This window comes from Talpa occidentalis, unplaced genomic scaffold (genome assembly GCF_014898055.3).
Source record: "Talpa occidentalis isolate TD23 unplaced genomic scaffold, MPIMG_talOcc4v2.1 talOcc4.8, whole genome shotgun sequence".
Lineage (NCBI taxonomy): Eukaryota > Metazoa > Chordata > Mammalia > Eulipotyphla > Talpidae > Talpa > Talpa occidentalis.
The window spans coordinates 101,610,036-101,624,903 of record NW_023605194.1 but is presented as its reverse complement, the minus strand read 5'-3'; the positions used below and the strand labels follow the sequence as shown (position 1 = coordinate 101,624,903).

Below are 14,868 nucleotides of genomic sequence, written 5' to 3'. Positions count from 1 at the left end.
ATATCTTCTCTTTTCGATCTATTCATTTTAGAATAGTTATGGAGGAAAATGATGATTATTAAAATATGTGTGGCATGTCTGTCATTTCTGAAAATTTAAGACTTTTACTTTATATCTGAGAAGATTTCTGTCAGGATTTCTGGAAAGCTATAGAGCTATGCTGATGCCTACAAATGAATAAAAAAAAGCTTTTTTTTTTTTTAGTGTGCTTATTAGCTATAATGAATAACATATACCTTTGAATACTGATTCACTTGCATCACTGCAAGTAATGATTGATGTTTGTGCCCATCAAATATACTTGTAGTTAACATAGTAAACCAGGGCCTCCCCTGGTGGCGCAGCGGTTGAGCGCTGGGCTACAAAGCTGCCCGCAGCCTCTGCAGTGCTGGTTCAATCCCTGGCCGCCGGTGAGGGTGTCACATGGGGCGCAGACCTCTCTTGCCACACCCACTGTTCCCCTCAGCAGTGTATTTCATCAGTCTGCCTGTTCTGCTCCCCGCTCTGGCTCTGGTGAATTCTCTCACCCTCCCGCGCTTCTGACTGTACCCAGTGCTTGTATAAATAAATAAATAATAAGTCTTTAAAAAAAAATTAGTAAACCATTCTCATTAGCGGCAAGGTCTAATGAGCATTGTGTGGTGTATAAAAGATTTGTATTTTATCTCAATAATAACACATGTGAAAACACTCTTTTGCCAATATGCTTGTTAAATCTATTCATTCTCTATTATTGACATTTTGTGAACTGTGAACATCTGTCTGATGTTTTTCCATGCCTTTTTGCCTACTCACCTTCCTCCATCCCCACAAAAAAAGGCGATGTTGTGTGTGTTTGTGTGTGTATGTAAGTTGAATCAAATGAAATTGGTAAAATTTGATCATATTTTTAAAAACAAAAGGAAGAAAAATACTTCCCTTTGGGCTACTATTGAATTTGGGGTATATTTTTGTTCCAATACTTTGAAGAGAAAGACTTTGTACACTTTTGCTCTCCAACTCATGATTTTATGGTATTACTATTATCAGTTGTTGAATGGTTGTGATTTTTTAAATTTTTGATGCCTTGAAATATTAAGGTAGAAAATGACTTTGATCCCTTTCAAAGAATTCTCCCCCTTTCATGTACCACCAGAACTCCCAGGAGTTTTTACAAAACATCTAATGCTGATGATTTCTTACATGAAATGAAACCAGAGAAAATAAAATAAACTTATTTTATGAATTGGCTTCAGTTTCTGGTATGTATTTCTGTATGTCACACTGACTAGGAAAATTTTTTTAAAGTGTCTAATATTTTTTATAGGCAGGATTTTTTCTTCCTTAACAAAATCAACAAATCACTATGTATTATCCTAATATATTAATAAATTATTCCAAGAATTATGGAAGTATTGCATTTCCCATCCATAGCTGCTGCCTTCTACATGTCCCAGAAACTATCTTATTACCCCTCCAGGCTCTGAATTTTTGGCTACACTAATCCTTTTAACACTGTATGATCCCAGTGGCATATCAGAGTTTATTCAGAGACTCTATAGCCATATACATCCATTCTACATTTGTTATTTTTAAAAGATTGGTGACAGACAAGTTCTATTTCTTTAAATTGCTCTAATCATATAGTGTGATAAATAGTAGGATGGACGTTATCATAAAACCAGCTTACCGTTATTGTGTCTTTGAGTCTCAGAAACTCTTAGAAGCCATCTGGTTAGATAAACATTTATTTTTAGTTTTTCAACTGAGTCTGGAAAATTATATACATTTCCTATTATTAGATCTTTTCTGTCTGCTCTATTATTTATTCTTATTATATATGGTACACAGATAAGCCCTTATTCCATTGCATTGTTTTTATTTTAGTCACTACTCATATATCTCAAATTGATTTCCTGATTCAATAATGGAGTAGGAATCTGCCAGAAAAGAAGAAAAATGTCCATGGAAAGCACTCAAATCATTATAGCAAATATTAAAGAATATATTTTATACTCATATTCTCCAATCATTCTGTGGTGCTTACATTGACTTGTTTAAACATTTTATTAAATTTAAAACATATCGGGCAATATCTGGTCTCATATTTTCTTAAGACCATGAATAATTGCTTGTCCAAGGAAATTTAGCTATTTACTAGGGGAAGAGAAAGAGTGAAATGTGTGACCTAAAGGTAATATTTTAATATCTTATGGTGACAATGTGGGTAATGATAACTGAAAAAAAAAAGAGGCTGGAAACAGTGGAACTAACTCTGATGTGCTAGTCGGAGGACCACAACTTGCCATTTATTTGTGTTTCAAAATAAAAGATCTTTGCATTTGGAAAATAACTCAGACCTCCCATATGTAATACAGCTGTGGATGATCCCTTGCAGTAGCATTCAAAATTGCTTTATTTTTTAAATTTGTTTTCTGATATCATTGTTAATTTTTGGACAGTATTTGATTTCTCCCCTAAGGTATAGTCCCCGTAGCTCTCCCAGAGCATCTGTGCACCCATCACAGTGCCTTGTGCTCATTCCTCCCCTCCCCTGCTGGTGCCTCAATCTGTGGTCAGCTTGCAAGTTTTGTCTTTTTCCTGACTTTGGTTTCTCTATATTCCACATGTAAGTGGCTTTACTTACATACTAAATTACTTTATTGCTATAGTGGGAATAAACATATTTTCTGGAATGACGTAAATGCACCTACGTATTCCAGAAATTAATGTTTCACTAAACAGAGCTTACTGTCTTGGTGCTGATTATGTATGTGTTTGTGTATGTGTGTATGTATGTGTCAGGGTGTTTGTATTCTTTTTTTTAAAAAAATGCTAGTTGCCACAGTGAACTGATTTCCTGGCACATTAGTCTGGGCCAGGTGGAAGAACGCTGTCCTGCTGAATGGGTCCCCGAGTACCACTTAGCATTGCTGTTCTCGTGGTCATTTAAACCTTCTGTGTCCTGACAGTGTTGTGTAGGATGGATGAGGTCGGGTCTAATCAGAACAGACATTACCCAGGTGGACCAAAGATCCTAGTCTGACCTGGAAATATGTTTTCACAGAGTATATCTTGCTATTCTACACTCTTTTTTGCAGTGAACAAACTTTATTCAATTATGTTAAAGCTTGTCAGCAAACCTAACAGAGAGAAGGAACGTACATAAGGACAGTTTCTCCAGCACCGCCAACTGGAAGAGTGATCAAACATTTCTTTTTTTTTGGCCAACATGTGGGATAAGAAATAGTTTGTCGGTTTTCAAGTGCATTTATTGTGGGCCACCCCTGGTGGTGCAGCGGTTGAGCGCTGGGCTGCGAGGCTGCCCGCAGCCTCTGCAGCGCCAGTTCATTCCCCGGCTGCTGACGAGGGTCCCACAAAAAAAAAAAAAAAAAAAAGAGAGAGAGAGAGAGAGAGATCAAGTGCATTTATTGTAACTTTTTAAATTGATTATTTTTTAAAAATTTGTCTGATCCAAAAAAAATATTCCTTGGTTTCCAAACCTCTTTCTGCTACTATTTTGGACCTCCACTTGCCCAAAAGGCATTGGAATAAACCAACTGATTTTTAGGAGACTTCTCAGAGCTCTTTCACTTCAACCCTTTATAGCCTTTAATAAGATCACAGTAGTGGAATTTCCCCACTAAAGTTTATTAATTTCCTCAATGCCTTTAGAATTCGAATTACAATGTATAGTCCTCTCATCAGCAAGGAAATGTCAGTGCACAGTGACAGAGTTCTTTATACACCTGCAAAAAAAAAAAAAAAAATCAACTTTTATTGAAGATACTTAGGGCAATTATATTTTTCAACATGCAGAATTATAGGACATTTAAAAAGAAAGAACAATGAAACTTCCTTTTGAATGCTTTTTTTTTTTTTTAAATGTTATGGTTTTGATAGTGAGGATCTTGCTTTTCAGAGCAACTCTTGGAATTCATGCACCAGTTGCCTGCTTTTGCCAATATGACAATGTCGGTGAGACGAGAACTCTGTGCTGTGATGGTGTTTGCTGTGGTGGAAAGAGCTGGGACCATAGTATTAAATGATGGTGAAGAGGTTAGTAAATATATCTCCTTCTTAAAATGTTACCGCTTTAGGATTTTAGCAAATGGACAAAAACCCAATTCCCATTTTTCCTTTTAAAAAACAAGGTAAGATTAAGTTTAGATTATTCAAGGATTATGATACACTTGATATTTCAGAGTATTCTATACTTGTTTTATTTTCCATTATTTACAGTATTTCATATGGTATTTCAATGGTGAGATCTTGATGTATTAACTTATCAGATTTTATAACTTTAATGTCATAATGTCTTTCTTTAGAACAAAATGATACTCTTACTGAGGCAATGGTGATTATTTTGTTATATATTTTGAGAAACGGAAACATTTCGTGTATGTCATTTTAGAGAAGATGATCAAAGTCAAATCAAAAAGTTGGGATGATGAGCCCTGTGCTAGGCATATGACAATGTGTAGATGTATGCTTAGGCTTTAGTCCTTGCTCTGTGAACTTGGTGAGCAGTTAACTTGAGGTATTTGTTCCATATTGAAAATGGAAGATCTGCTCAATCATTTGCAGGGATCGTCCTAGCGCTTGCATGTGTGTGATCATGTTATTTCTGCTTCACCTTCATTTTTAATTAGCTGGACTCCTGGTCGGTGATTCTGAATGGTTCTGTGGAAGTGACTTACCCAGATGGAAAAGCAGAAATATTATGTATGGGAAACAGTTTCGGTGTCTCTCCTACCATGGATAAAGAATACATGAAAGGAGTAATGAGAACAAAAGTCGATGACTGCCAGGTATGTCACTAAAATGTGTATTTCACTCTCAGTAAAGAATACTTAATATATGCCATTTTGGTAAGATTTTTCTGCTTGTTTAAAAAGTTTATCTTTAAGATTTATAAATAAGATTTTAAAGTAGATCTATTAATACTTGTAGTGTTACATCATCCTAGGGAATTAAAAACAAATCTCCTTTAAAGTTGTTTGAACTCCACAGAGCTTAAGTGTTCTGTAAACATAGTATTTAAAAATTCCTATCAATAATAATCCATAATTTATTCATCAAGAAAGTATGGAAGTACACGTTATGAAAAGAAATTGTAAGCAGACAAATAAAGATAATGTACTGTTAGGCAGTGTTTTTACTTAAACACGAGATAGGGAATTGATTTTAAAAGTCATGACAACATATTTCACCTGTCAATTGTTTGGCATAATACAGGGAACAAATGGTAGGTAAATATCAGATTTTATTTGGCCTGCAAATGTGCATTTAAAAGGGGTCATTTGTGGTATTTCAACTCTAGAATTGTAGTCCATAAAATACAACCAAACTGAGTGAAAGTGAACTAGAAAATTGTTCAGGATCTCTCCACCCTACTGTCTTTTATCTGTCCTGCTCTATACTCTTCTATATGCAGCAATCCTAGAACATTTGAGTTGTAGTCCCTGATCACAGTGGGCAAAGGAGTCATTTTATTTCTAAGAAATCAGCTATCACAATGACACCTTAATGGACCAATCCCTTTTGTTAGAAATTTTGTAATCGTGGTACTGATGCATGGCATAGAAATGCTTCAGAATAATTGATGAAAATGTTAAATGACTGAATACTACAGAGTGCTAAAGTAATGTCAAACATACCAGGTAACATTAAATGTTTTTCTGGGAATTCTGGGAAAGGAAGCAGGAAGTAGAATTTAAGAATTTAAGCAAAGCAGGCTGAGAGAGAACTCTAACTGAAAAAGAAAGCTCTGCTTAAGATATATAGGTTCTTAGTGTTCTGAGTTTCCCAGATCTACAGAGGGTTAAAGGGGAGGTATCTGTGAGATTCTCTCTCATCCCCTCCATTCCAAGGTACTGGAAGAGTCATATTCAGTCAGGGGTTTCAGAAATCATTCCTATCTTTCCAGCCACCCATCTGTTCAGGCCTGACATTCATTCTCTCAATATTAGAACAGGAATGGTGTAAGGATTTAGACATTTTGATGTAAATGCTCATTGGGATAGTATTTTAATGTCATATTATCTGTTGAAAGTACAAATATCATCTTATTGGAGCAAATAAAGGAAACAGTACAAACCATATTTTTATTCACCCAGAAAATGCTTCCCATCAGTTGTACTGAGCAGACTGTAGGCAACCAACAGTTACTGAATGAAATGAACAAAAATGGTGTCCTTTACCCAGAAGAAGTAGTTTTGTTTAAGATATAGCCTTCATTTTCGTACTAGTCCAGTGTGTTGCAAAAATAAATATTGGTTAATGTAATACAACGTTGGGCTTGTATTAAGCCCTAGGACACCGTAGTGAATGTTAACCATGAAATATACCTAATCATTTAACATACTTCTGTTTCTGTGGACCCCATGATACACTCAAGGTTGTTTTGCTCTGGCTGCCTTCTGGGTGCTGCTCTCCCAGTTTTCTCCCTTCAGTGTCTGTTCCCATTGGGTGTGAAGAATGTAGGCAGGGCTAGGTAGACTGTCCATGATACCAAGCAATTGGTAATGATTTTCACTTCCCTCCCATGTGCCTCGTTCTCCCTTCCCTCCTCCTTTATGCTCCCTTTCCTTCTCCACTGCCTATGTCTTAGGGCTGTCAGTGACACCCTCGGCATTGCTTAGCTCTGCCCTACACCCCTCAGTGGGGGAATGAACCACTTGGGTGCTCGTGTGACTTGCCTTATAGAACACAGGGTACCAGTTTAACAGATCTGATGTCTTAAGGTGAATCTGTTAGAGACTCACTTTTTTCTTGAGACCATGGGAGCTAATGACACTTTGAATTTAAGATACTTCTTAAATGAGGAGCAGAAAGCAGCTACATGGATTAATTGAACAGACTGTACTATAGTTGATAGAGGTTTAATTTTACATCATTCTTTTATTGTCCTTAATTTTTCTACTAAATAGAAATTATGATTTCATATATCCAAAAGAAAATAATCCTGTGACATTAACTGCTATTGGCCTTTTAAGTGAAATCTTGTTCAAATTTTTATTTAATATCAGAGAGCCAGGATCACACTGTGTTAACTGTATGAATGAAACCTTCCCAAAACAACTTTATAAATAATTCACAAGTTCTTAACTGGCTTCATTAATTCCCTATGACTTTCATGTTAAATATGGAAACTTTTTAAAAGTAAAAATATATCTGCTAATTGAAAATACATGTTTTTATCAAAAATTTCTCTGAGCTATCACTTCTGCATTGGCATATTAGATACTCAATTTGGGATTTTTTTTTCCATTTTGGATGGTTATTTCAGTTTGCAAAAGAAGAAATGCCAAAAAATGTCTATCTACACATCAAGTTTGATATTCACACTTATTTTAATTTCCTTAAATCCTTAGTCAAAATTAATTTAAGTGCATTTTCCTTCAAAAAGCAAATTCTATTACCTCATTTTAACTAAGGGTTGTATTTCTTTTTTAGGTGATTAATAATGAAATGATATATATAGTATAATATATAAGTATATATAGTTGAGTACAGTATAAGAAAGAACACCTAAAAATATTTGGAGACAATTATTTGGGAACAATTTTACTGAACTTTAAAAAGAAAAAAAATTAAGACAGAGACTAAAAATCAGTTATTTTTAAATATACACCTATGATCAGGTTATTAGGGAAATAGTTTTTTTTAAGGTATTAAAATATATTTAATTTTGCATTTATTACTTAATAAGAAAAGTCTCTGGCTTTTGAATGCTAACCATTTGATTCTAAACTCTTAATAGAAAAATTTGTTATATCAACAATCTCAGTGGAAGAATCTCAACATTGTACTGTGCTGTTTCTTGCATATAAACTGCTTCTGCTAGTTAAAAAAACCTGTTGATTAAGCAATATATGGAAAATATTAAAAAGTACATTAAATGAAATGAAAGTCACTTGTAATTTCCACTGCTCAATCTTAAAATTAGCAAGCAAGTAATTATGAGATATTGAGCAAACTAGCAGAGGTTGGTACAGCTATTCCCTCATCTGGTACAGCTATAGTCCTCATACCATGGGGCTAATAGTAGTTCCTTCCTCATGAGAAGATTGGGAGACTAAATTGAGAATGTTCCTATAATGTACTGCAATCTGATGATACTGATGTGATCATCATTATAATGACAATATTTTGGCTTTGTACAAACTTTTAAAAAATGTTTAATATGACCACTAAGGCAGAACTCTGAATTGCTGAAAATATATTACTTTGAATGGTTGTATCATATCTTCTATAATTTAATCATCCCCTCCTTTTTAGAAGTCTTTTTCACATTAAAGAAGGATATCTCTGTTTTCTTCATTCCAAATGATTTCTTAAGTAGGAATTATTCAGAATTCAGAGGGGGGTTATGGTTATGATTCTACTCCTCTCACTGACCTGTGGTTAATTTGTGTAATAAGTAATTTTTATAATTCATTTTTACCTTTCTTTAAAACTAAGATTGTAATGAAGTAGTTTGCCCTGAAATTTTTTATATTTGGAGTCAATGAAGAAATAATTGCATGATGTGTATAATCTTGTTAACTTTTCTTTAATAGCAAGAATACCCTTAATACCAGTTACCAGAAATAATAACTTTAGCGTGACCAATTTGTGGTTTGTTTTGTAGACCTTTTTTTTAATGGATATTCAGAAATTATTTCTTACCAATATAATCATCAGATTTTTAATATTTACCCTATGGACATTTTAAAATTTTGATATCTATTATGTTTTTTCCATTCCCCCAATATCTATCATTAAAGCCATATTTATATTTTAAAATCTTGCTTTTCAGATTCTTAAAACCCACTGATGGTAACAATGTTTCTTTTAATCTGCCCTCCTAAAAGTCTACTCCCCGCCCTCAATTTTTTAATTATCAAAGCAGAAACTTGAAAAAGAACTCAATCTTTTGTATTCTGACTTTTGAAATTACAGCGTTTTTAATGTAAACTACATAAAAGTACTCTAAAAATAAAACTTTTCTTGACCAAGGAAGAAATATATTAAAAGGTAGAGAAGTCCAATTAAGGTTCATTACTGCACTCATTTAGAAGAATGGGAGAGACTTGTAAAAATGTCAGTGTTGAATAATTAAAACACTGAATTATTAGTAGCCCGGGTCTCTTGCAGGCACTTTATCATTAACATGTGACTTATATTTTTTTCTAGTTTGTCTGCATAGCCCAGCAGGATTACTGCCGTATTCTCAATCAAGTAGAAAAGAACATGCAAAAAGTTGAGGAGGAAGGAGAAATTGTTATGGTGAAAGAACACCGAGAACTTGATCGAACTGGAACACGAAAGGGACACATCGTGATCAAGGTAACACAAAGAGCAAACCCACCTCCATCCCGTGCGAATCCAGGTACCAAATAGATGCTCTTTATGCAAGCCAGTGATTAACCCTTTTATTTGTTACAGGGCACCTCAGAAAGATTAACAATGCATTTGGTGGAAGAACATTCAGTAGTGGATCCAACATTCATAGAAGACTTCCTTTTGACCTATAGGACTTTTCTCTCCAGCCCAATGGAAGTGGGCAAAAAGTTATTGGAGTGGTTTAATGACCCGAGCCTCAGGGATAAGGTTGGAAAAAAACACTGTATTTTGACTTTTAAGTATGAAATAGTCAGATGTAAATGTAAAGATACTTTAAATATGTATTTCTCACATTAGCTATGTTCAAATTATTTTAATGGATGAAAGGTACTTTCAAGCAAAAGAAGTGATAAAAATATTAGTTCTTGTTATAGATAACTAAGGTCGGCCGCATTTTTTAATGCAAAGGCCAATGAATTGGCTGATAAATGTTTAATTTGCTTCTGTGAGGGGGATGTGTTAAGACATAACCTCCCAAATGTCTGGGTTCCATGGGAATCTTCATTCTCTAGTTTGGTAGATGGTCAGATAAAAGGAACAATTTTTAAATTGGCACCAGAGCAGCATTTCATTACAGGCCTTGCTGGCTGTTAGGCCCCACTGTTACATTCTAAACAGACCCTCTCTGGCAGTTCTTGAGAGCTCTGTCCAGATCAGATTGGACAATAAACTGCATGGTCTTAAGAGGGCTGAGAGTTGATCATAGTTTCTCTTTTCCATACAACAATTTCATTTACATGAGACAAACTAGGGAGAGGCAAGATGCAAAATCCAGAATAGGAGACTAAGTGAAAAGCTCTCACTAAGCTCTGTTGCTAGTTCTGCCCAGCTAGCTTTGTGGCCTTAGAGAAATCACTTGGACAATAATGCATTTCATTTCAAATTGAGGGTCAAAAGCTTAGATCTCCGCCCAGCTCCTCAGCTGTAAAAAGTTGGTTTCAGTACCTTACATATCTTCTGACACTCATTTATTTACTTCTCAATGCATAGCAACAACATTTTAGGGTTGTTATGAAGATGAATATAAGTATTTAAGTTCTTTGTGAGGTGTCTGACTCATAGTAAGCACTTAATACATGTTAACTGTAGTTTTTTTGTTGGCAGTAGTTGGTAGTATTTGTGATTTGTGAATCTAATTTTTTAATCACTAATATGGCCAGTGGGCTTTTAAGTAGATTTCTCAGTAGCAAAAAATGTAATTTTATGAAAAGGGTCAGGTATTAGGTATAGTTTCAAAGGAGATGATCTACATTCCTAAATTTGAAAAATGGGCAATAGTGCTATTAAATGACAAAAAAATTAATATAGTTATCAAGCCTTGACTCCAGAATAATGATTCAGGAATATACTGCAATTTAAAAAAAAAAAATCTACCTTCACCTTTGTCTCTCTATTACTAGATTAACATGTTTAATTTTCTCACTTTGAGAAGTTAATGTTTAAAAGTACTTATTCTACAGAAAAAAATTTATCTTGATATTAAAATTTAAACTTATTAAACAAGTAGATTTTTATATAAGGTTGCAATTTACTTAGTAAAATTTTATCAAGTATTTGCTCAATGCTGGCATTGTTAAAAATATTAAGGATGCCCTTAGAACATAACAGATAAAGTTGTCTTCATTGAACTTATTCTCTGATGAAGTCACACAACTCCTGCTGGGTTCAAAATAAATGTTCTATCACTGTGAGTGTATATATTATTCAGTAAAAGGCACAGGGCTCTGTGAAAGCACATGTACAGGGTAATGCAAGGCTGCTCAGTTTTCCTGAACTGTAGGTGGTAAAGGCCTCCTGTATATCGTTGCTAGCAAATTGTTTATTACTCCCAAGTTTTGTTCCCCTGCAGATAATTTTCTAGACATCATGCTATTCATACCTTTTGTCTGTTTTGCCCTCTACCTTTATTTTTTAGTTTCTGTCTTGTTTTATTTTGGCTTAATATAGTTTTGTTTTTATTGTGAGCTACTGCATCTTTTTAAAATGACTTTAATCAAATTTTTAGCATTCAAAAGAAAATGTACTGAAAATAACTGATTTTTCAGGTTACACGGGTAGTACTATTGTGGGTGAATAATCACTTCAATGACTTTGAGGGAGATCCTGCAATGACTCGATTTCTAGAAGAATTTGAAAATAATCTGGAAAGAGAGGTAATGTTTGGATTTTTAAAGAAACCATCTCTTTAAGTTCATTTTACTCAGCCTATCTTTCAATTGACATCACTCTTTCTGAACTCCTATAGAAAATGGGCGGACATCTAAGGCTATTAAATATTGCATGTGCAGCTAAAGCAAAAAGAAGATTGATGACATTAACGAAACCATCCCGAGAAGCACCTTTGCCTTTTATCTTACTTGGAGGCTCAGAGAAGGGATTTGGAATCTTTGTTGACAGTGTAGATTCAGGTAGCAAAGCAACTGAAGCAGGCTTGAAACGAGGGGATCAGGTATGTTGTTCTAAATCCAAACATAAGGGTGAACATTGATGCCTTTCTCCTTCAATCCATTGGGATATTGGAATTAACTTTTTGATTTTATTTTTAGATATTAGAAGTAAATGGTCAAAACTTTGAAAATATTCAGCTGTCAAAAGCCATGGAAATTCTTAGAAATAACACACACTTATCCATCACTGTGAAAACCAACTTATTTGGTAAGTATTTTTGCACGCTTTCATTTTTCTCCTTTTGATTTTTCTTTTTTACATTTCAATTTAAATCATGAAAAGGATCACTTTAATACGTCATTTCAAACATAAGAATGAAAATATTTATAGCAAAAGTGCATAGGCAAGGAATTGATTTTGTAAATGTGATGTGAAAATATCAATTTTTTGACATTTTTATACCTATAGATTTATAGAGTATTACTCTATTTTAACTTTGAGTGGCAGAGATAAAGAATCTGCTTTGCATGTTTCTCTGTCTTTGATTAATTGGAGAGATGTTTTTCTACAGGATTATAGTTTTGATAGCTAAAGTCTATACTTCTCATTTACTTACAACTCTACAAATACCTTTGGATTATTCAAATTTCTTATGATGGGGATTTTTGTGGTGTTTGTTTCCATTCTAGTATTTAAAGAACTTCTAACAAGATTGTCTGAAGAGAAAAGAAATGGTGCCCCTCACCTTCCTAAAATTGGGGACATCAAAAAGGCCAGTCGCTACTCCATTCCAGATCTTGCTGTAGATGTAGAACAGGTGATTGGACTGGAAAAAGTAAATAAAAAAAGTAAAGCCAACACTGTTGGAGGAAGGAACAAGCTAAAAAAGATACTCGACAAGACTCGGATCAGTATCTTACCACAGAAACCCTACAAGTGAGTATACATGTACATTTTCAGTGTGTTATTTTAGTGTATAAAAAGGACTGAAAAATTAGTGACATAATTGATAATTTGCACAAGTCTAAAAAAAATTTCAGGCTTTTATGGTTGAGCGATCCTAGGAGCAAAGTTATGCAGTCAAGTTTGTTTTAATTCCATTTTTGCGCCTTACTTGCTCATCCCAAGCTTCATTAGATAATTTAGCACTTCCTCATTTTCACTATTTTCTTTTTATTTGGACTTTCAACAAATGAAAATGTGTGTTTACTCCTCTTTCCCCATGATTTGGAGTTGATTTTGCAGTGTTTTGTTTTTGGTTATCTTCTCTCCCATTAGCATCTGCTGTTTGCCAACCAAATCACTGCTTCCAGTTGTTACTGTTCATCCTTGGCTGTTCTGTTTTGTTATTGAACTGTTGCCAAGAGAGCACCAACCAAACACAAACTTCTTTTCTCTCAGAGAACTCAGTGGCCAGAATGTCAGGTGTATTCTTGAATTTCTCCTTGACTATGTTAAGAGCTCAGGCTAGACAAAGTGTTGTAGGTGTTACTCACTTTTAGCTTGTTTGCTTATTTCATTTTAGTTTCTTTTGAATCTAGGGATGTTTTATAAAACTAATTCCCATTTGCCAAAAGTTTAATGTTAAGTAACATGGATATTCCTAATTTATTATATATTATCGAACTATAATGCTATAAGATATAACTTGAAAATATGTTTTTTCTTATAATTTAATGGATCTTATAGAAGAGTAGTAGATATAGACATTCAGGATCATATCAAGAATTTCCCTTTTAAATTCCATTTTAGATAACAGTTTTATCCAAAGATTAGAGAGGGATGGCCTGGAGTGTTCCATTGGTAGACTAAGTGTCAAATTTGTGTTATTGCCTTTGAACTATAATAACTGCTGGTTTCAGATCAGGTTAAAAACAATATAGCAATATCCTGAGGATAAGCAATGAGTATGATAGTTTTATATATAGACTTGAGAGAATGTATATATTGAGTGTTTCCAAGAGACAATGGAATAGACCTGTTAGTATTACAGAAAATAGGAACTGATTTTTAAAGTGGTCCTTCTTGATAAAGAGCTTATTTTTAAATGGATAAAAAAAAAGTACTTAAATATAGTTATTAGTAGCACAATAACAAAAAGATCTTAGAATCATATTTGACCATGAGTTAAATATGAACCTTAAAAATAAAATCAAAAGCCAGCATGACCCAAGCAAATATTAATAGAAATGTGACATGTAAGAACTGGGATATAATCCACAGTACAGGATGTTGGCAAGGACACAGTATGAGAATAGTATATATAATTTTGTTCTGTGTGTGTTTAGTTAGATTTTAAAGCCAGAGAAATGAAAAAAAAAGATAATAATTAGATCTGTTCCTTTTCAAATAGTGAGGGAACCTATTAAATAATTTGTATTTCAGAAACCTATGACATTTATTAATAAAACAATTTGTAATAATTTATATACATAAGGCAACTGAAATAATCATTTAAAAGAAGGCTCAGTATTTATTATATGTGCAATAGCTTTAATACTAGTTACTACTTAAACTTTTTTCTCCTAGAAATCAGCATGTGTTCAGAAGATTTTTTTTTTTATAAATCCACTAGTCAGTCAGATACCGCTGTAGATACACTGTTCATGAGTGTTTTCCCTCTTGCTCTCATACATTATCAGTATGGCAAACTGGCAAGCATAGAGGTAGTAGGGTGATGCAAATGAAGGGGGCTAAAAGGATGAAGCAGAGGAGTGTAGAATTCATATTTGGTGGTTAAGTAGAGAAAGAGATTGACGAACCCAGAGAAAAAGGAAATAGAGGGCCTCCCCAGTGGTGCAGCAGGTTGAGCGTGCACTGTGAAGCTATCCACAGCCTCTGCAGTGCGGGTTCGATTCCCGGCCCTCCAGGGAGAAACCCACATGGCATGGCAGACCTCTCCTGTCTCACCCATTGCTCCCCTCAGCAGTGTCTTTGGTCCGTCTGCCTGTTCTGCTCCATCTGCCTGTTCTGCTCCCTGCTGTGTCTCTGGTAAATTCTCTCACCCTCCCGTGCCTCTGGCCTGTACCCCAGTTCTTGTATAAATAAAAATTTTTTTTTTAAGATTTTATTTATTTTTATACAAGAGCTAGGGTACAGGCCAGAGGCGCA

At 34.3% G+C, this 14,868-nt stretch overlaps 1 protein-coding gene across 10 annotated transcripts in view; it reads left to right on the top strand.

Annotated features, from left to right (window-relative positions):
• The window catches only part of RAPGEF2 (Rap guanine nucleotide exchange factor 2), a 193,192-nt gene that overhangs the window by 159,927 nt on the left and 18,397 nt on the right, over nucleotides 1-14,868 (top strand). For all 10 annotated transcript variants that reach the window (XM_037497596.1, XM_037497591.1, XM_037497597.1 and 7 more), the window contains 8 exons: nucleotides 3,902-4,038; nucleotides 4,632-4,790; nucleotides 9,160-9,312; nucleotides 9,412-9,576; nucleotides 11,415-11,522; nucleotides 11,615-11,818; nucleotides 11,916-12,024; nucleotides 12,447-12,693. In XM_037497596.1, the coding sequence (XP_037353493.1) occupies nucleotides 3,902-4,038; nucleotides 4,632-4,790; nucleotides 9,160-9,312; nucleotides 9,412-9,576; nucleotides 11,415-11,522; nucleotides 11,615-11,818; nucleotides 11,916-12,024; nucleotides 12,447-12,693 (1,282 nt within the window). The remainder of the gene's footprint in view (nucleotides 1-3,901; nucleotides 4,039-4,631; nucleotides 4,791-9,159; nucleotides 9,313-9,411; nucleotides 9,577-11,414; nucleotides 11,523-11,614; nucleotides 11,819-11,915; nucleotides 12,025-12,446; nucleotides 12,694-14,868) is intronic.